At 47.3% G+C, this 19911-nt stretch overlaps 5 protein-coding genes across 5 annotated transcripts; 1 reads left to right on the top strand and 4 right to left on the bottom strand.

The window, feature by feature from the left end:
- Window positions 1–1252: 1252 nt before the first annotated feature.
- On the bottom strand, window positions 1253–9330 carry atrA (protein kinase MEC1; the record flags this gene model as incomplete). Its single annotated transcript, XM_026760208.1, has 27 exons — window positions 1253–1368; window positions 1680–1714; window positions 1783–1946; window positions 1994–2112; window positions 2167–2251; window positions 2301–2388; window positions 2450–2572; window positions 2625–2707; window positions 2765–2889; window positions 2937–3134; window positions 3188–3473; window positions 3525–3719; window positions 3774–3870; window positions 3926–4087; window positions 4139–4231; window positions 4284–4381; window positions 4437–4722; window positions 4783–5254; window positions 5311–5851; window positions 5928–7157; window positions 7216–7458; window positions 7593–7994; window positions 8099–8195; window positions 8252–8404; window positions 8522–8920; window positions 8976–9217; window positions 9277–9330. The coding sequence occupies 27 exons, from the start codon at window positions 9328–9330 to the stop codon at window positions 1253–1255; spliced, it is 6186 nt and encodes a 2061-aa protein (XP_026613405.1).
- A 3068-nt stretch (window positions 9331–12398) lies between these two features.
- Window positions 12399–13206, bottom strand: CDV56_106346 (putative NADH-ubiquinone oxidoreductase 21 kDa subunit; the record flags this gene model as incomplete). The annotated part of the gene is made up of 5 exons (XM_026759965.1): window positions 12399–12482; window positions 12543–12745; window positions 12796–13001; window positions 13063–13079; window positions 13147–13206. 5 exons carry the CDS (start codon window positions 13204–13206, stop codon window positions 12399–12401), a joined length of 570 nt encoding a protein of 189 aa, XP_026613404.1.
- A 659-nt stretch (window positions 13207–13865) lies between these two features.
- CSM3 (Chromosome segregation in meiosis protein 3) lies at window positions 13866–14793 on the top strand (the record flags this gene model as incomplete). Its single annotated transcript, XM_026759857.1, has 3 exons — window positions 13866–14101; window positions 14159–14237; window positions 14296–14793. The coding sequence occupies 3 exons, from the start codon at window positions 13866–13868 to the stop codon at window positions 14791–14793; spliced, it is 813 nt and encodes a 270-aa protein (XP_026613403.1).
- Window positions 14794–15337: 544 nt separating this feature from the next.
- Window positions 15338–17102, bottom strand: CDV56_106100 (RCC1-like domain-containing protein; the record flags this gene model as incomplete). Its single annotated transcript, XM_026759719.1, has 2 exons — window positions 15338–16162; window positions 16293–17102. 2 exons carry the CDS (start codon window positions 17100–17102, stop codon window positions 15338–15340), a joined length of 1635 nt encoding a protein of 544 aa, XP_026613402.1.
- A 784-nt stretch (window positions 17103–17886) lies between these two features.
- On the bottom strand, window positions 17887–19770 carry CDV56_105918 (RibD family protein; the record flags this gene model as incomplete). Its single annotated transcript, XM_026759537.1, has 1 exon — window positions 17887–19770. The coding sequence occupies one exon, from the start codon at window positions 19768–19770 to the stop codon at window positions 17887–17889; it is 1884 nt and encodes a 627-aa protein (XP_026613401.1).
- Window positions 19771–19911: the final 141 nt, after the last annotated feature.

The following is a 19911-nucleotide window of genomic DNA, read 5'->3' as shown; positions in this document are numbered from 1 at the left end:
GCACATGCGATGCTTGAAAAAAATTCGATAGCCGCGTTAAACAGAATATCCAGGAAGGATATATCAAGCTAAAAGATGTAAAGATTGAGGTAAGTGACTACGATGTGTAAATTTGGCCTGGCTTATGATGGCTAGCTAAGCTGGGGAGTTGGACAACCCGCTTTAGTCTACCTGACATTCTTCGCCCAAACAACCCCTTCCGACATGACACAAATTAATTCCAATACTAAGTGTATGGTTTTGCTTGCATTGGAATTGCACCAATTTTCTCTCCCAATCGCAGCTCAGTCTCCAAAGTCCAGTGTCACTTCCTAATCATCATCTTGACGCGATCCACACTCGTCTGTCCCATGTGCTTTGTATCTCTTCCACGTCATGTCTTCTAGATCACCTCAAGGCCGATCACCATATCGCTCAATGCATGAGGCGGATCTCGAACCACTCAAACAACGATCACGGCGTTCGATGTCCCCTCGAGGAGGCTCAAGGTCCGTCACGCGGAGTCCGTCCGCTCAGTATGACAATGACCGTCGCGACAATCATCGTTCTAGAAGCTGGTCTCGGTCTCCGTCGCGTTCTCGAACATCATCCCCAAGCCGTAGTCGCAGCCCAAGCCGTGATTCTCGATGGTACAGAAACAGGAGCTACAGCCGCACACCGAGTCCAAATAGTAGTCTTCCGAGAAGTTCAAAGGTCTGTCCTTCTATCATACTTATTCCACTTGTCTTCCCTTCTTCTTCCGCCCCCTTCTTTCCAAGACTTGCTGACGGCCAACCTCGTCATAGATTATAGTTGAAAAATTGACTAAGAATGTCACCATATCCCATCTCAGAGAGATTTTTGGTTCGTTTGGTGATATCCAGAGTCTTGAACTTCCCATGAACAGAGCCTGTAAGTACCCTGCTTTCTGGACTGGTGGCATGTACGCGTATAAACTCACACCACCAGTCATGACAAATAGAGGCACTGCCTATATTCTTTATCACGACCCTGCAGATGCAGAAGCAGCGATATCGCACATGCACGAGGCCCAACTAGACGGCGCCGTTCTGAACGTGTCCATCGTTCTGCCTAGGAGAGCCTTTTCACGGTCACCGCCACCAGCACAGAATGGCCGGGATGGCTCTGGCCGCCGCAGGTATGACTACAGAGAGCCTTTAGATCACCGGTCTTCCCGTATTCCTCCAAATGTACCTAGGACTACGCCCCCCAGGAAACATGGCCGCTCGCGGCCCATGGAGCGACATGATCTCTATCGACCGCGCTCTTTGTCGCGCTCTAGGTCACGACGTCGCTCATTGTCGTCTTTCTCAGATTCGCGGTCTAGGTCCCCACCAAGGAGGAAAGCGCACACCCGCGTGGACAGCCCTAGGCATCGTAAACGCCGCAGTCCAAGTTATAGCAGTTATGGCTACAGCAGTCATAGCGACGAAGATAGAAGCCGGAGCCGGAGCCGAGGCCATCGCTTGGACGCCTCGAGGAAATAATCTGGACAAACAAATCATGTGTACTATACCTCGATTTCTCTCATGAAGTGTACATGCATGGTCATGGTCATTCCGCGTGCTTTATAAGGCGTAATAACGATAGTCTTCAGGAAAAGGCTTGATTTATTATAGTGCATAGAATGCGAAATGCTTTGTTAACATGAATGCATAATTCAAATTGACCGAGCTTACAATCAAGCAAGAAGTTGCCCTCACGAACAGCTGCGCTAGTCTCAATTCAACGTCGAGGTGCGGATCAGTTCTCGTTCAAAAAAACGCACACCAGCCGATATACATAGCCGCTAGGTTTCTCTTGTCCGTTGCTTGTGTAATAAGTTCATCAACATGGCCATCCACTGATAGGGGAACTGACTCTCCAGGCAAAAGACCTCGAAGTTTATTGCGAACGTTCTCGAGCACCCCAGCGGGGGTCTCTGGAACACTTGCATGGGTGCGACGCTTGAGACACGTCAGTATAAGAAAATAATTGTAGGCGAGCTACTTACCTTTCTTCCGATGAAATCTGTAGTTGGATCGTGTAAGAAAGTCTCGAGCACGGTCATAAGTGCATCCTCGTTCTGTCGCAGAAGGCGAAGGCTAATTTCACATGTCCTTCTGAACGGTCCTGTGAATAAGAGTTGAGCGAACGCTTCATCCTTGATAGAATCAGGAAACGAACCATTATACCCATAGGCCCCAAAAGCATCGATCATGTTTTGGGTGAGACGGAATGGGACCAATTCGGGTTTGTCGAATGTTAAGCCCTGTTCAAATCAGCCTTGGGTGTCTGGACAACATGAAGAGGTACCTTACCTTATCAAAAAGGCAATTGAAATCAACATGTATAACGCCGCCTGTGCCTTCCTCAAATAGGATATTCTCGCCATGCCGGTCTCCCAATCTGCGCGACTCTGATGTCAGTATAACTCTAGATACGGAGACTGCAATTGAGGTCAGCATACCCCAGGACGTATCCGACCATTGACATAACTGCACAGGACCTGGTGTAACGGAGCCGTGCTGCGAACCATGCCCCGGTCTCTGGGAACATTTCTACAAACCACTCGTGCAAAACTGGAGGGAATCTGCGAGAAATGAGCGTCGATATCAAGGGTGTAAATTATTGGGAATACTCACTTCATCAGCACTTTTGTTGTGAACAAGGGAAGTTTTGAGGCCTCTGAGCATGCTTCGTTAAGATAGTGTCGGATTTCGTTATACTGTTGTTGCGTTAGTTTAAGATTAAATGACGATTGGCTAGTTGGACTGTCCCGTACGTTCGGCATGATACCTCTCTCCTTGAGGAGTTTGATAATGATCTCTCTCAATGTTCTCAGATTGTCAACCCACTCGATTAGACCACATTCCTCATTCAGGGGGGTAACGGCGTAAGTCTTGATATCTACAACCCCTTAGCATTAGAAAATAAGCATTAGAAAGGGCACTCACACATGCGCCGTTTGCTGGACTCCACATCCCTCTTTAAAAAGCGGTTAATCGTGTTATTGAATTCCATCAGGCGCTGGTCCTTGCGGAGATCATCTTTAGGTTTACAGAGGACGTTGTATATTTTCCCATCCGAGCCTCGAATGCTGATTTTCCGGGGCTTCTGCAGTGAGTTCAAGACTTGTGCATCGTCGAGCACGGCTATGAAGGGTTAGTTATACCAGACAATTCTCTCAAGTAAATCTGAGGCGTACCATCAATGGTCGTAGGGTCTCTGGGGAAGGCCCTAAATCCCTTCAAATATTCGTTCTCATGGCTGGCCGGAAGACTTGGAGTCAACATCGCCTGGAATGGAACGACAAGCCGACAAGGGGTAACTTTATGGCTAAACCCAAGATGCCGGGCGAGATGAATCCTTGGCGCCTTCTCCTCAATTCGTGCCGTACATAGCTTGAGCATCTCCTCCGAGAACTTCTGTCCTTGATTGATCATCCCCCGCATGTCCAAAGGTAATTCAGTTTTGGACTTTTTGTTTGCCTCCTTTGAAATCATTTAATATGTGATCTCAGCCCAGCGATTTCGCACACTTACAGTGATTTTATGAAGACAATTGATGCCTCTGGAAGCCCGATCCTTGGAGGATGACTTGACAACCGCAAGGACTGTCCATAGCCCTTGCTGTGGAAAAGCATTGACTACTTTCGCTACAATCCTGGTTAGGAGCTCGTAAACCGTAGCATGGGGATGGCAGATCCGAGCAACCACTTGAGGAAGAATCGTGAACAGCTGCTATTGTAAGCAAGTCTCTCAACAGAAGCCGGGAGCGGAAAAATGACTGACCAGCGCCGCGGGCATTCGGTTCAGATATTTCTTTAGCTGTGAGTGCATTTCATCAAGAGTTTTTTTCCGTTGATTCAATGTGTGCGTCTGGAACTCCCTATTAAGTTGTTCAGCGTCTTTTCGACTGGTGAAGCGTAAGAGAGATCAAATACTCATTATCACCCCTTTTCGGATCGAAAGGTTGATCAACCGTAGCAGCATGCTCTAGCCAAAGGGTCAAAATTCTGGGAAGTGACTGAAATACGTATTTGTTCCCGTGCGCTAAGGAACGAAGATAGTTATCAATTACGAGTTTCGAGGCTTCGCCACTTAAGCTAGAAATATTCTTTAGTCTTAGTGTTGGAGACTAGGGAAAATGCACTCACTATATCTGAGCCTCCTTTCCTAAGGGCTTGGCCTTCTCAGACTCCAAGATCTTGTTGTAATGTTTGCCCAGGTAGTAGTGCGCTTTTTCCCACCTGCTGCCCTGTCAGTATGTGTGATAATCCTGGATACGTTGCGGTCTCATACCTTGAGTGAAGTTTGATCGCTTCTCGGTACCTCTGCACTATAACGTCGGATTGGGTCTGTCCCGCTCGGTCCGTCCATTTAGCTAGTAACAGATGGGCCTGTGCATATTAGTTGCTCTACGCCATTTCACATGAGATGAGGAATAATACGTACCCTAGCAGCAAGCAAGTTCTGTTGCTTTTCGCTTTTCGATCCACCGGATGAGGACGTGTCTGAGGCAAATTCATTTGCAGCTATTGCACCTTCTAACGTTTGTATGGCCTTTCGATGATGGCCATCTTTCCAAAGTAGACGGGCGTGTTCAATAGTAGCTGACCTATCTTTCAAGCGAGCTGCACGAAGCATTGAGTGATAGGCCTGATTGGTGTAATTGCCCTTTCGCGAGAGACGTGCACTAGTAAGCCAAGAAGCAGCGATATCAGATTCCATGAATCCATGCCTATGAGATTCATGTCAGCATCCCTTCAGATGAACATTTTATGGCAGAAATGAACCCCACGTCAATTCCATTGTGGCCCTTCTCAAGCCAAGCAGGTACTGCTTGTCAGCTATGTATCCCCCAAGGACTTCAAGCCGCCGATTCAGTACATCGTGTATACAAGCGAGTGAGCGGTTTTCGCTGCCGGCGCACTCGGAAATAAGTTCCATTTCAGTCAAGGCGTGCATTTTGAGGATGCTGTCATGGCAAGATTGTAGGGAAGTGACAGAGTTCACAGTCAGCGATTTTGCGACACTGAGCCGCAGATCACGAATGATGTTACGGAATTCAGCCTTGTTCCCAAGTCGAAGAGCACAAAGAGCCGATCCGACCCCGATATTGAAGTCCCCAGTAATTTCCGGTGAGCGCATTTGGAGGTAACTGCGTAACTTATCCCAATTTCCTGTGATCCAGGACGCTTCCACCGCGAAGGGAAGAAATCTGGAGGTTGAGCCTGCTGAGTCGAGCGTGTCAAATCTAGCAATAATGGCATCTGGACCAGATTAGTCATCGATTTAATTTGATGGCAGCCCTTTGTTGGGAGATTACCTTGTTGCCCTGACTCTCGGAGACACGTAAGAAGATTCCACTGTGCATCAACGTTGTCAGGTTCTTTTTCGACTTGCAGTTCGTACCAACTTTGCGCAGTAACCCATCTGCCTGCTTTGCGGTGTTCGAGGACCTGTTGGTCAATTTTCAGCATGTGCAAATGAGTTGAAATGCCCTCAATACCATCGGGCTCATCGATTTGACTGTAAATAACCTGAAGATGTTGGTAGAGAAGCTCAGCGCTTGTGTGCTCGTTTTTGTCGGATTGATTTTTGAACCGGCGGATATATTGTTCCCAATGGAATAAGGCCCTGGAAAATGATTTGCATTCGACCGCTCTTTTGGATATCACTTCTGGAGGTATCGAGGTCAAGAAGGTTTCCACAGCTTTGACCTGAGATGAATATGTTTCGGATAATGAATCTCCATGAGAATCTTTGTGAGAACGGCCGGTATGGGATGCATGATTCTTGAGGCTGTTGAGGAGCTTTTTTTTCCCCTGCAGCCACCTTGAAAGATAGTCCAAGATTTCAAAGACGCTCTGCCCTATCGTCAGAAATGGGGACTCCAAGCATGTGCAAACCTTATGGATACATATGGGGAGAGGGAACGCTCACCTGACTGCATAGTATGATGGCTTCATGAACCCGATTGCTTGCTTCAGGAAGTTGATGGGAGAGTATGGTTGTGAGCTCATCCTGCAAGTCCAGCCTCTCTTCCTGGGTTCCACCAACTATGCGGTTCAGTACGGCGAATGGTAGAAGAAAGCTGGCGATTGAAATGTCTTGACCCTTTACAATACGACTGCAAACACTAAAAATAAGCTGCGCGTTGTCACCGCTTCCTCTTTGCAGCAGATCCTGCACAAATATTCGCAACCAGTCGCCATGTGTCAGCTCTGTTGAAAATATCGGGAACTTGCAATTCGATCTTATGGCACCAACGGTGACAGTATACTTAGACGTGAGAAAGGGCGTCAAAGTATTGCGCACAGTCTCAGGTAATTCTGACCAACGACGGTACTTTTCGTCTGCTTGAATGTCTCGGGAGCGCTGGGTGACGGCCGAATCGAGGTTGCAGAGTCTGAGCAGGTTCTGCATAGCGTAGGCAAGGAAACCTTGGGCCCTCGTATTGGAGGCTGACAGGAAGGCTTGAACCAGCACATGTTGAAGGAAAAAAAGTACGAAATCAAAGGTCTCTTCCATTCTGTCGAAGTTTGATAACACGAGAATATCCTTTTTATCTTTGACCGGATCAACTCGATTTGGATCCAGACAGCCTACAAGGCCCAGGCATTGAGCAGAAAGGAGTGTTATGCTGTCGCAACCTGCATTGAATTTGACACAGCAATCCAGCAAGGATCGTGTTAACTGTGCAACAACTGGGTCAGGCTGCTCACTGAGCACGGACTCATGCAAGAATTCTTCATGCCTTGAAAGACAAGGCAAAAGCTCTCTCAAAGCCTGTTCAACCACAGCGGCATTCTCACTTTGGCAGCGACGTCCAAAAGCTGAAAGTTGACTTCGAACATCCATCTTCCCTTTCACCTTACTGATCTCGTTTTCAAGTGCAGAGAGTGCAGGAATTGAAGCCAATGAGGGGATGGTGCTGAAATTGCCGTGCACAAGTTCGCTGTGGCTTTTGAGAATATACCCAACCAATTCGTGGGCGGTTTTCCTGCTCTGATCGTTGAAAACGCTCCAGTATCTGATCACAATTGACAATGTTTGATCGATGAGTGGCTCGACCTCTTCTTCGTGCAGAGAGCTGACCAACACACTCCAGGCTGAAAAGGCATGATCACAGAGCTCTTCGATACCAAGTGCGGAACGCAGGCACGCGCATATCTGCATTTGTTAGATCAAATTACTGACTTGAAACTGACGGAAGGTTACAGCTACTCACCTGCGGTAATGCGCTGCTGATATGGCCATGAGCAACCTTGATCATTTCACCAATGGCTAGAATATTTCGCCTCTTTTCAATTAGAGGCTGTCTTATTTGAAAGTCGTTGATTGCATGCGCGAACTGCGTGATTATACCCAGAACATGCTCCTCGATGAAATGGCATAGCAAATTGGCCTTCTTCGATGTGGCAGTAGATTTGCGGGGAACTAAGGCTGCCAACAGGTGAAGAGCTCGATGAAACTATGTTTATTAGATTAGCACAAAGCTCAATGTAAAAGGAACTGGTTATCACATGCCCGTGCGCCTTTCTCACTTCCTGAATCACCAAGGCCTTTTAAAAGATCACAAGCAATCAAGATCGGCTCTGTTCTAACCAGCTCCGCCAAAGTCCGTCCTCCAAAGGCGGAGTCAATATCAGAGAGAACAGACATTATCATACCTTCCGGGTCCGACCATGGTTGACTCATCAAAAAGGCAAGAATCGCTGCAAGGTTGTTCTTCTCGGAGCAAATGTCGAAAGGCGTTTTGACATCCTTGTATGCTGCACCAACCCTCGTAACGAGTTCTCGTTTTCGAGTGAGAACAAGATACGGCAGGATGTGAACTTCAGTTAATCTTAAAAGATCATCTACATTCATCCCCAGTAGATCACAGAGTTGCTCGGCCATGTGAGGACGGGACTGGAAATTTTTCACCACCGTTATCGATAATGTTCTCCAGAAAGGCCGGAACAAACCAGCAGGAGTAACAGAGAGATGCTGAGCGAGTTTAGAAAGCTAGAAAGAATTTTAGCAAATTGCCATTAAAACAAGCATGCGGCCGCCAGTCAATTTTCGGAAGGTAAAAGGAGAGAGCATCACCAAATACAATGACTACACACCTCAGTGTACGCTACTGCGCAAATAAATGGATTTGGATGGCCCAAGTACTCCAGTAGACGAAGGAGAATGATATTCATCTCCTCATCGTCGGAAACCCTGTGTGGACCAGATCAGCCTCCAGAAACAATACTTACTCGATGTTAGAGGCATACTTTGCAATATGACATAGGGTCAAGATGCAAGTCTCATGCAACGGGAGTTCTTGCTTCTCAGAGAGGCTCCGCAGCCATTCTAGTATGACGACAAAGTTGCTTCGACGAGTTTCAGCGTTGATATCCTTTTGAACAAAAGAGATTACTAGGTGCCTGAAAACCATCAGCTCGTTTACGATGGTAGAAGAAAAGAAAGGGGACCGGGAAAGGTAAAAAGAGATGAAGGAAAATAGATAAACAGATTAAACCAATGCAAGATGATGGGCATACCCAGTGACTATCCTTAGTTCTCTAATCGAACTTCGAAGCGAGTGTAAACACAAGTCGCCGAAAACAGAGGATTTCAACTGCAGGTAAGAAGACTCGGGAGGAGCGTGGATCAATAGCCTTCGCAAGGCGTTCATTGTTGTTATTCGAAGACTGGAAGCGCGTGTGAGTCTGGGTAGAACGAAGGTGAAGATCCCACATAGCTCATGAACGTCATGGCACTTCGAGGCAGGCTCAGAGCCATGCGCTCTTTTCTCACTTTCACACACACGGCAAGATAGTGAGCTTTTCGAAGCAGCCTTACTTGGGCTTGATAAGCTTCCAGCCATTGCACATGCGATCTTGCCAAGCATATGCAAAAGGTCGGATTTCTTTTCTTCGGGGAGGTCCACGAACGACTCCCTTGCACATTTGCGGTCAGCATTCCAAAGGATATACCATGATATGCTTAACTCACGAGATAGCACGATTGAGGTATCCAATATTTCCGGATTCCTCGCAGCCCAGTAGCTCAAAAGTCTCGCCCATAAGTTCACGGGCTGTAGCAAGGTCGGTGGAGCCTTCTTGTGGCCGCGGAATGTCATAAGCATGTTGAACCACTTCATCTTGTTGAACCGTTTGACCATTTGACTCTTGCAAATCGACGAGAGTCCGACTCTCATCTCCAGATACGAGCTCTATCAATCTTTGCAACGCAGCCTAAATTTGAATTCTGTAAGTTTCAAAAAATATCTGCTGAAATATTTTCGCTTGCCTACCTGGAAACCGGACTCAAACGACTGAATGATGCCCTTGCTCTTGAACTCAATCATTGTTGGTAAAAGAGCGGTTCTCAATTGAGTTATTACTTCTGAACGCTGTTGAGACGTGTCGATCAAACCGTTTAGCAGCCGGCCCAGTTCCATCTGAAGATGAGGCATCTGAATCAGTTGGCTCAATGCGACTAACTCGCTACAGATCTGAACCCAGGGGCGTGCCAGTCCCGATTGTGTCGATAAGAGACTGGAAATATCAAGTTCAAGCGTGTGAAAGATATGTAGACTGGACGTAAATTCCGTACAAATGCGTGACTTGATCTCAATATCATCTATCGAGACGCGCACCCAACTATGGGTAATTTTCCATATACGTTCAAATCCATTCATGATCCAAGCCAGGTCTTGGTGAAGGGTAGGATCCTTGATGCTCATGTGACGATGAATTGCTCTTTTTGGAACAAAGGAGTCCAGTAATCGAAGAGCAAGGGTAAGCGTTTGGGGTAACGTTCCGAGTGCAATCTTCTTGCTCAAAAGGGCGCGAGGAAGATTGAGATTATTCAGGGTCGCAAAGATTGCACTCTTCACTGCCGGTATCGATAATCTAACCTCAGACATGTGCTGCTTCGATAAATAACGATGGCTCTCGAGAGAAAGGAGAATCTCTAGGACACAGTCAGCCAAAAAATCATACTCACGTCTAAACAGTCAACAAACCATTTGTGCACGCTCGAAGGAGTGCTAAAGCGGAAGAGCAGGAGGGCAATAAGGTTATATGCTTATAATGAGGACGGGTGATGCTGGAGAATATGCAGGCTATTCTCTTTCCTATGTTATTCACCTCCCAACTGAGCAAGTTTAGCAATCGTAATGTTAGCCAGGCATACAAGGGCACGCTCGCATTCTCTCCCAGAATGGTTGGGTCACATATTTCACCCAAAACTTGCGGTAATTTCTCAAGAATTGTTTGAATGATATCGAGGCAGTCTAGTATCTGGCCTTCAAAATCTCCCTGGCGGGACCTGTCGCCCTTGACACAAGGCTCGATGCCTGCTTGAATGACAATGCAAATCAGTTTGCTAGCATCTGCGATGCTGTCATCTAGACGCAGTTGGCTACATTTTCCCTCAACCAGCTCTTGACGCAGTTGTGAGAAGGTTTCCCTGGTCAAGTAACCATGGGCACTATTTCCTTGAGACACCAGGTGCGGCGCAAGTTGAGCTGCTAGAATCGAGGAAGCTGGTTCAGCAGACCTTGAGAAGCCGTTCCTAGTGGTGAATTGATAGGGAACCCACGACTCATTGGTCGCCATATGTGTAATAGAGAAAGCATCAAAAGCTCCCTAGCATTGACTGAAGGCGTTGAAGCTAAAGATAATTGAATGCCTATCAAAGGGACGGGCCCTACTACAGGTAGGTAACAACAGCGTAAGGTACTCCGTAATAGTTTGTATCAGGATGATAAGGTACTACCTTAGGTACTTAGGTATGGTATGGTTACAGTCTTGCAAATGAATACCTTACCTTACCTATCCTACCCTACCTAGGTAGGTAGCACTGTCTTAATAGTAGGTAGTACTTCGTCCTGGTGATGATACGTCAATTATTGTAGGTAACAACATCGGCCCAGGCCATAAATAACAGAGTATCATCTCATGGCAAATGTAGTGTTTGTGACATCAGACATTCCCAAAGAAAATGTTGTATCGGGTTTTCCATCAGGAAAATTTTAGTAAAATCCACCTATGATTATGTCACTCATGATGAGTTGTGTAGGTTTCTTTTGATATTCTTTTACATTGGGGACCTTGACTTTCTTCATGAGGCTATTGATAATGTGTTAGGTCAGTAGTAAGGAGGAGAGCTGACGTCGAACACTTGCGGGATACGCTCATATCGCCAGTCATTGTTTAAAATTTTCTAGATATCATTACACATTCACCAGGCAACAACACATCTACGAATCCGAACCGAGTCTTTCTCCAGATCCTGGTGTAATGGAAGTTCAAGGTGAGTTAAAAGGGAAATTTCCATAGCAATCACCTCGGTGACAACTTTTCGACTTAGAGCAGGAAGATTCAAGACATGCATTTTTTATGAAGCAAGCCTTGTTGATGGTACGGTACCTCCCCAAAGGCTGGATCGAAGACGCTCACAAATACCTTATGTAGGGCGAGAAAGCGCTCGAATCAGGTGAAACGCCGGTTGGATGCGTGTTGGTACATGACAATAAAATAGTGGGTGCCGGAATGAATGACACCAATAAGTCAATGAATGTACGTTGCTGTTCATCACTTGAAACAAGAATGCTTGGGGCATCATCCATCTTTCTATCTTGCTCATACAATGCACATTGAAAGTCATCATGGCGCTGCGCTAATATTTCTGGACTTCATCTTGTTTCTCTCCGTTTTTCATCTTCTTTATAGCTCACTGCCATTAGGGTACAAGACATGCCGAGTTCATCGCCATTCAAGAAATGCTCCGAAGCCACCCCAAGTCTTTACTTCGCTCGACAGATTTGTATGTCACAGTCGAGCCATGCGTAATGTGTGCTTCCGCTCTAAGGCAGTATCAAATACGAGCAGTCTATTTTGGTTGCGCCAATGATAGATTCGGAGGCACAGGAAGCATTTTGTCATTGCACTCTGAGTGAGTATGTCTCTAGCTTGAAAACTTGACCCGTTTCTAAACTGCTACCTATGTCAGCTTCACGATAGACCCACCATACTCTGTCTATGGAGGATTATTCCGCAAAGAAGCAATAATGTTACTTAGGCGCTTTTATATACAAGAGAATGAGAAAGGTGGGCGTTCAAACGGTATGCACAGATTTGAGAGTTTGCTGACTTCATCGAGCGCCGAAACCACGGCCAAAAAAGAACCGAGAACTCAAGACGATGCTCGAAGATGATAACGGTCTAAATCTTGCCGCTTAGGCGGAACTGGCGCCATGCAGTCATCGCCGAAAATTGCTACTTCGTAACCAGATTGCCGAAGGCAGATTGTTGATGTAGCTATATTTCGAGTACATGCAAGGAGCAATAGGCATACAAAGGATTCACAAAACACGACTGAGTGTCAATGACTGGCAAGCTTCGATAAACCCTCTACAAGCACAAAGACTCAGGAAGAGCCGGCTGTCGCCAAGCGCTCGGCTTCGAGTTCACGCTCAGCTTGTTGATAATATTTTGCTGTGTCAACGCCATGCTGCAATACGTTAGCGAACTTATTCGATCTTGAGGGCATCGACGAAAAACAAAAGCCTACCTGGTCGTGATTGACAATGTTAAACCAAGGAAGGACATGAATGAAGAGCTGTGAGTACCGCGAATTCCTGGCCGCAACGCCTTGTAGGTAAGAGGATACTTGTGATGTACCGTATAGCGGCTCGCCCTTTTTGACCTTGTCGACCATCTCCCTCATGTCCATTTCAACCTCTCGGGCATTCTCTGTGAATCCGTAGAAACGGTCTACGCTCGGGTTAATGGGTGCTACTAGAGGGTTCAAAGCGTCGACGTACTGCAAGATCTCTGGTAAAGTATGTGTAGACCGCCAACCAAACCAATTGCTGTCGCCAGTCGCATCACAGGAGCAAAGCCTCCTCGACCAACATGGGAAGGGCTGACCCTCTCCATAGCCCAGAATGCGAGAGGGGAGGCAGCGGCCATACCCCCAGCCATTGCATAATCAGAAGGTCTCGCATATCCGAAAACTCGTCTCAGGTGCCTATGTTGATGTGAATATCTGCTCCGAGAGCTCAGCGCTTGAGTGAAGGGTAGTGACATACGGATCAGAGTCGATGAGCTGCAACGCAAGGTTAGCGATTAATGTGAAGTGAGAATCAATTGTATAGGAAAGAAATTGGACACACCGGGTAGTCGGTATTAGCCCGCTTTGGAGGGATAAGCACGCTCTTGCTCTCAGTAGCCATTGTGAGGATACTGGGGTTATGTATGCCCTGAGGTTCACTTTTGGTCGGCCGGATGGGCAGTTTGTCAGTATAGATGAACTGTGAGGTGCAGCACCGAGGTTGCCCTTGACTATTCTTGGACTAGTAAAATAGCTGGGCTTACTAAGCAAAAACATAATAGTTACTGGTCTCAGAGGTTGACTTGCAAGTTCAGCTTAGAGATCAAAATGATCACACAGTATGCAGGTCTGGGATGACTTAAAAAGTTACGGAGTACTTGTGCATATTCATCATCTTAAGATACCTAGTACTATAAGTATTTAGATGACCATGAACTATTCAGTAATGGACTGCCTGTAGAGAAGCTTTTCCTAGAATACCTTACTGGCAGTGAATTTTGGGTGAACGTAATATATAGGTTGTATTGGTAATGTTTGTATCACGTATTCCAGTTCTTCGCGCCTAACCATAAACTGATATATTAGCCTCCCATAACGGAACGCGTCATGGCCTTGTTACGTGTAGAATAATCCCAATTAGACTGCATAATAAGATTACCAAGTGCAGTGTAATCCACCCTGATTGAAGCCATCATTGAATACCCAACTGCCAATCTTCATATAGATTTTCCAGATACACATCATATCTTCTGTTTTGGTCGAAAACAGAAATCTAGAGTCATGGAGAATGAAGGCACACTAGAAGATGATCAACCAGTATCGCCAAACCGTGCAGACGATCTCTTTGATTATGACTTCGGCTTGGATGAGTTGTGGCAGGAGACCCCGAATAGGCCAAATGATGGCGCTCCCATGCAGTCTTCTGCACGAGATGAATCAGGACTCGGTTTAGGCCTAGACGAAGAGGTCAAAGTGACAAAAAAGCGGCAACCTGTTGCGAAGCTGGATGAGAGTCGGTAGGTTGATTTATTGCTCTCAATAATGAGATAAGTGCTGAGTCTATTCGGCGGAAGGCTACTGTCACAGCCTGGTATTCCAAAGTTGCGCCGCACAGCCAAAAATAAATTGAGATTTAAAGGGAAAGGGCATGAGGTGGGCGAAGTAGAGAACGCCGTTTTTGTCCGTGTTGCATTTCTAACTCGCAATATAGTTCTCTGACGCTGCACGCTTATTGAACTTTTACCAATTATGGCTTGACGACTTATTTCCTCGTGCGAAATTCGCGGATGGTCTTGCCATCATTGAGCGACTCGGCCACTCCAAACGCTTACAGACGATGCGAAAGGAATGGATAGACGAGGAGAAACCAAGGGTCACGTCAGAAAATCATAATCATTCTCCGCAAGCCTGCGAATCACCAGGAAGTCGGCCCGATGACCCTGTTGTAGCATTTGACGGTCTCAACATGACGGATACACAACGATCGAGAGGGGATGTTGCTGGTGACCATACGACGGATGCAGAGGGGATGCATATTGAAGACCTTTTGAGTTCTTCGCGACAACACGAATTAGACGAGGGGCTCTTTGTAGCAGATGACGATGATGTCGCGCAGCTGCCCGATAACCAGGGAGCTCCCGACGACGATGAATTGGATGCACTTCTAAAAGAACAAGAGCTACTCATAATGAACAACACCTCTACCTGAAGCCAAATGGCCAACATGTTGTCGGAACCTCTTTTCAACAGAAAGTTTCGAAGAATTCGGAATGTTCGGCGACCAAAGCGATTCAATGCAAATTGCATGACTTAGAATAATTACCGGGGAGTACTTTCCTCCGATCGTAGTATGACAGATGAAGTTACATAGCTTCCTTATCAAAGAGTCCGATTTGCCAAATTTTTAGTGTAGCTCGCATTCGACATGATAGTCCTCAATCATCTGGCCACGAGCCATGGCTGCTCAGAGGATCTATCAAGAGACGCATGAGTTACGAGTTTACACTGGAACGGAAGGTGGGTGGTGATAACGTTGACAGAACGGTGCCGACGATGAAATTGCTGCAGATAAAGTACAGAGCCGATCTGTGAAATAACTTCGCATAGAGCCGACATGAGTAGAGATGGCGTGGTGTATGATGGACATTAAGATTCAGAAAACACCTAGTGTTGTGCCCCAAACATGCCGAAATTGAGCACTTTCGAGTGAAAACAGCAAATGGGGCAAGAAAATGATCGATGGGTGCTAGTCTTTACAATGTTGCTGGTTCGGTAAAGACGGAGAACTGGCCACCAGCACCAGCCCAATTCAGCTTCTTACCACGTACAGCAGTATTCTCCACAACAGTCGCAACCTCGATATCATCCTGAGTGCCCTGGCCTGTTTGGTAGGTTGCTGAGAAGCCCCAGGACCAGGCGCGACCGTCGACGTCGATGGCAATTGAATGATCAGAGCCAGCCGCAACAACAGATGCTTTAATACCGGGAACAGGAGTCGGCTCAATTAAGATCCGCGGGCGTCCACGTTCGTCCTTCACGACCGCATCATCTGGAAGAGTATCGATCTTCAGGCCTGTCTGAAAGCCATCCAAACGTCCCCACACAAGACATTGACCATCCTTGGAAACAGCAAGCGAGTGATGGGCACCACCACACAGTTGAGTGATATCCTTTCCAGAAAGTGAATCCACGACAGTTGGGTGAATAATGGCAGCCCCGTCGTCACCAGCTCCCTCACGAATACCCGTTGCACCAAAGCTATTCAAGCCCCATGCATAGACCTTTCCAGCCGTGTCGACGGCGAAGGAATGAAAGGCACCACAGCTGATGTGGACAATATTCTTTGGTAGCCCAAATTCACGCGGCTGGAGGCCGTTCAACCTGTTGCGCTCGATGATGCGGCGGCCCAATTGATTTTGTTGACCGGATCCCCAGGAGAATACCGCACCCTTCTCATCCAGAGCGAGGACGTGATCACCACCACAGGCAAGGTGTTTAATCTTCTTGAGAGACGGAATCAGCGTGGGAGTCGGCTGAACTTTGTGTTTGGCGTCAAAGCCTAGAATACCGTCGTTGCTCTGAAGAAGCCCCGTTAGCGCGTCGTTGAAGTGACATCCTCACAGGAGGGAGAGAGAAAAGAAGAAGAAAAAGAAAAGGACAGAATAAGTATTAGAAATCGGTAGGAAGAAGATGTCAGGTGAAACTTACTCGGAAAGTCCCCCAACCATAGACCTGACCATCGTCAGTGAGAGCGAAGCTGGAGCTGTCACCCGCAGCGACTTCGACAAAGACGGTCTCAGGAGGGAACGCGTCGGACGGGATGGCAGTGGGAGTCGCTTCATAGGGATTGAGACCGCTGTCATCATCTGAGTCCGAGTCCGAGTCCGCATCGCTTTTGTTGTCCTCAATGTCCTTATAACCACCCTCCCACGTAGTGTCGCGCCCAAGAGCGCCTTGATCGTTGACGCCCCAAGTAAGGATTTTGTTGTCATGCGTAAGGGCGACGCAGTGCATGCCGCCGACAGCTACCTGCACAACACCAACCCGATCTGCTGGCAAGTGGGGATTAAGACGCGGTCTCTTCACATCAACCGCATTCTTCTGCGCGCCGAGCCCGAGTTCACCTGAGCTACCTTCACCACAAACATAGACGTTCAGTCGTGCAGTGGGCGCATGGTTGATGATCACCTTCGGTTTTGGCTTCTTGACCTGAGGCTGAGCAACACGGGCTTTTTTAGTCTTGAGATCAGGCTCCTTGTCAACTTCTTCGGCCTTGCGCTTCTTGGTAGCAGCTGTCGCACTGGCGCTAGTGGTCTTGGACTTGCGCGACTTTGCAGATGCATCAATGGCTTGAGATTGTTTCTTCGAGGCTGCCTTAACTTGAGAAGCCGCAGTAGCTTTCGCAGGCTGGCCTTTGCTTGCAGTTTTCACAACGGTAGTTTTCTTGGTAGTGGTCGTCTTGGTTGTGGTCGTCGAAGGCTTTGCGGCGGCCTTGGACGCGCTTTTTCTGGGTGGCATTTTTAAGAATGGGAGAGTGCCTTTTCAAGCGGGAAGTGGATTAGGATAGTGTACAGAGTGCAGAAAAGGCGGAGATATGTTCAAGAACAGAAGAAATTGAGAGCAGATAGAGATGGAGGAAAAAGAAAGATAGAGAAAGGGAGAAGAGTAGAAGAGTAGAAGAGGCGAAGAAGAATGGAGCGACAAAAGATCAGAAGGCTGTCTCGGGATTCTTGACTAGTGCTTTTTTTATTGTTGTTGTTGTTGTGTTGATCGGACTGTCATTGTTCAAGTATTTTTCATTGGAGGAGGAAGCATGTGGTATTGTAGGTATTGATAGGCTGGAGCGCATACGTCTTATCTACCTATTCAAGGGACATTCCAAATATCCATCTCAAAGCAGACAACAATACTCATGAAGAGTGATTGAGAAACTAGAATCAAAGGCACTCTTATTCATTTACTAGTCACTATTAGTTTTTGAAGTTAATTATAGCAGGAGATCAACTCCCTATTCATATACTCCATATTGGAAAGACATAGTGTTGAACTTAGTCTAGAAACTCTTTGTGCGGCCAAAGTCCAGAATCAGACTGTTTCTCTATGGTCTTATTAACATCTAGCAGAGTTATTCATGATTATCATTACCATAATTAATGCCTGCATTATAACAGTGCTATTCGTGTCCACCTCTGCAATAGTAAGCACAGGAGGATACAGCCACAGGGATCTCATTATGCTGCTCCGAGCTAACTCTCGGCCAGCATTACTCCAGAATCGCAAAACTGAGGCAGGCGATTGAACTCTAGCCACCAGACGGAGCAGCGCGAATTTTCCCACACATTATGACGTTCTGGCCTAGTGGTACCCATTTTATCTCCCTTGGATTGAGAGCGGCATTCGGTTTACCTTGTTCATCTCGCTTTGAATCAGGACTCACTCCCACTCCGCCACGGCCCAGGTATGTTGGAGCAACGGTGACAATAATAGAGTCAATGAATTCGGTGTACTCGGGATTCAAAAGTTCACTCAGAACAGTCCCACCACCTTCGATCATGACACTCTTGATGCCCTCGGACGCCAAAGCGCGCAGAATAGCTTCCCAGCGCAACCGCCAATTCTGGTTGTATTCGACTATACGCAGAAAGTCCCCTCCGTAGCCTTTCAGCATCATCAACTTCTGCGGATGGATCTGAGCCCCAGGGGACACGATGACCCACGGAGCTTTCCCTTTGCCTTCAACTGCAGTGCGAAGCATCCTGCACTCAGGATGAACTGGCCATCGTCCTGTCGGATCGATCACCACAGGCCGCGGTTGCCACATTCTCCCAAGGCCCCCAAAACCACCTGCACCTTCCAATCTGCAGTTCAGCCCCGGGTTGTCAGCTAAAACAGTGCCCACTCCGATGAGTATCGCGTCGTGGCGTGACCTTAGATAATGCGTCATCAGCTTAGCTTCCGGTCCCGAGAGCACTGTCTGCATTCCCGGGAGAAGTGATATTTTGGAATCCATCGATGATGCATATGACAGGGTGACATGAGGCAATTCGCGCTTCTCGTCATGTCTCGGAAGGTAAGAGTCAAGAAATTCCAACGGAAACTGAGGAAATGACAATGTATCTGGCGGTAGAGGGGACGGGGCAGTAAAGTTCGGTTGCTTTCTAGCGGTTGCTGGCTGATTTGTATCGCTAGCACTCTGAGTCCTAACGATCCCGTGCCCTTTTTGATATGTGTAGCCTTCGTGCGGCACAAGTTTCACTTCTGGATTTTGGATGCGCCATTTTGCTGAGACATTGCGAACATCCGTGACTGTACAAAATTTACCTCCAGCTTCAATCAATTTTTCAGGTTCCTCTTGAAATTTGGTGTAGATGGAAGAAGGCAGATAGCCCTTGACCGCCTCTTTTCGCGCAAACTCCATGAGCCCCGAGTTCCGCTTTACTTTATCTATATAGTCAAGATCATGGGAGTGTACGTGGCTGCTACCAGGTGTCCGCGCAATAGTAACAGTGGAATAGGCGCCTTCAAATCGAACCACTTTGATTTGGAAATTGCACATGCCACCTTCCCGAACACGTTTCTTGCGGGGGCGTTTGCCCGCCGGCAATGGACGTGTCTCTGATGTGCGATGGGTTGGACGTCGCAAACGGCACATGTAATAGTCTGTGGTGCAATGTCCCTCTTTGCTAGAGTTCGACCGTTGCTTCACCCAGACGTTGTCAATGAAAGGCCAATATGTCTCGAACTCCTCAAGGCTGATTTCAATGGGTTCTTTGCACTCAAACATGACTTGCCGTATCCTTGCAAGATTCGGAGGATTGTCGATAAGGCTATAGCTTGACATTCTGTCTTGGTTGGCACTGGAGGAGATAGACACATCATTGTTATTCAACTGTTCAACGACGTCACTTTGTGAAGCCACATCGGTTTCTGTACCACAAAAGCCTGCTAATCCCGGAGATTTTTCTATAGAGTCCCCAGCACGATGGTGCTGCGGTTGACTTCCGGAAACTGCGTCCTGTGCTGCAGTGCTGTTGTGGCCTTCTCTCTCCACGTTTGCAATGGGTCCAAGCCCCAATGTGTGGATTGGCCGTACCACAGATTCATTGTTGTGTAGAAGTCCTGTTTCTTGATCAGATTGTATCGCCTTCGAGCTTGACTCAGAGGCATCGGAGTGGTCATGATCCATGTCGAGTGAGCAGTGTCGAAGCTAGGTTGCAGCTCAAAGCCGCAGCAAGTTACATGTACGGATAGCCCCACACCCGAAGCCGCAATCTTATCTGTCTATCGGTCCATTATCTAGTGCCATTGTACGGAGTAGTAGGTATGG

Source organism: Aspergillus thermomutatus (genome assembly GCF_002237265.1).
Source record: "Aspergillus thermomutatus strain HMR AF 39 chromosome Unknown NODE_129, whole genome shotgun sequence".
NCBI classification, from domain to species: Eukaryota; Fungi; Ascomycota; class Eurotiomycetes; order Eurotiales; family Aspergillaceae; genus Aspergillus; species Aspergillus thermomutatus.
The sequence above is the reverse complement of the archived record's forward strand: the minus strand, read 5'-3'. Positions and strand labels throughout refer to the sequence as shown.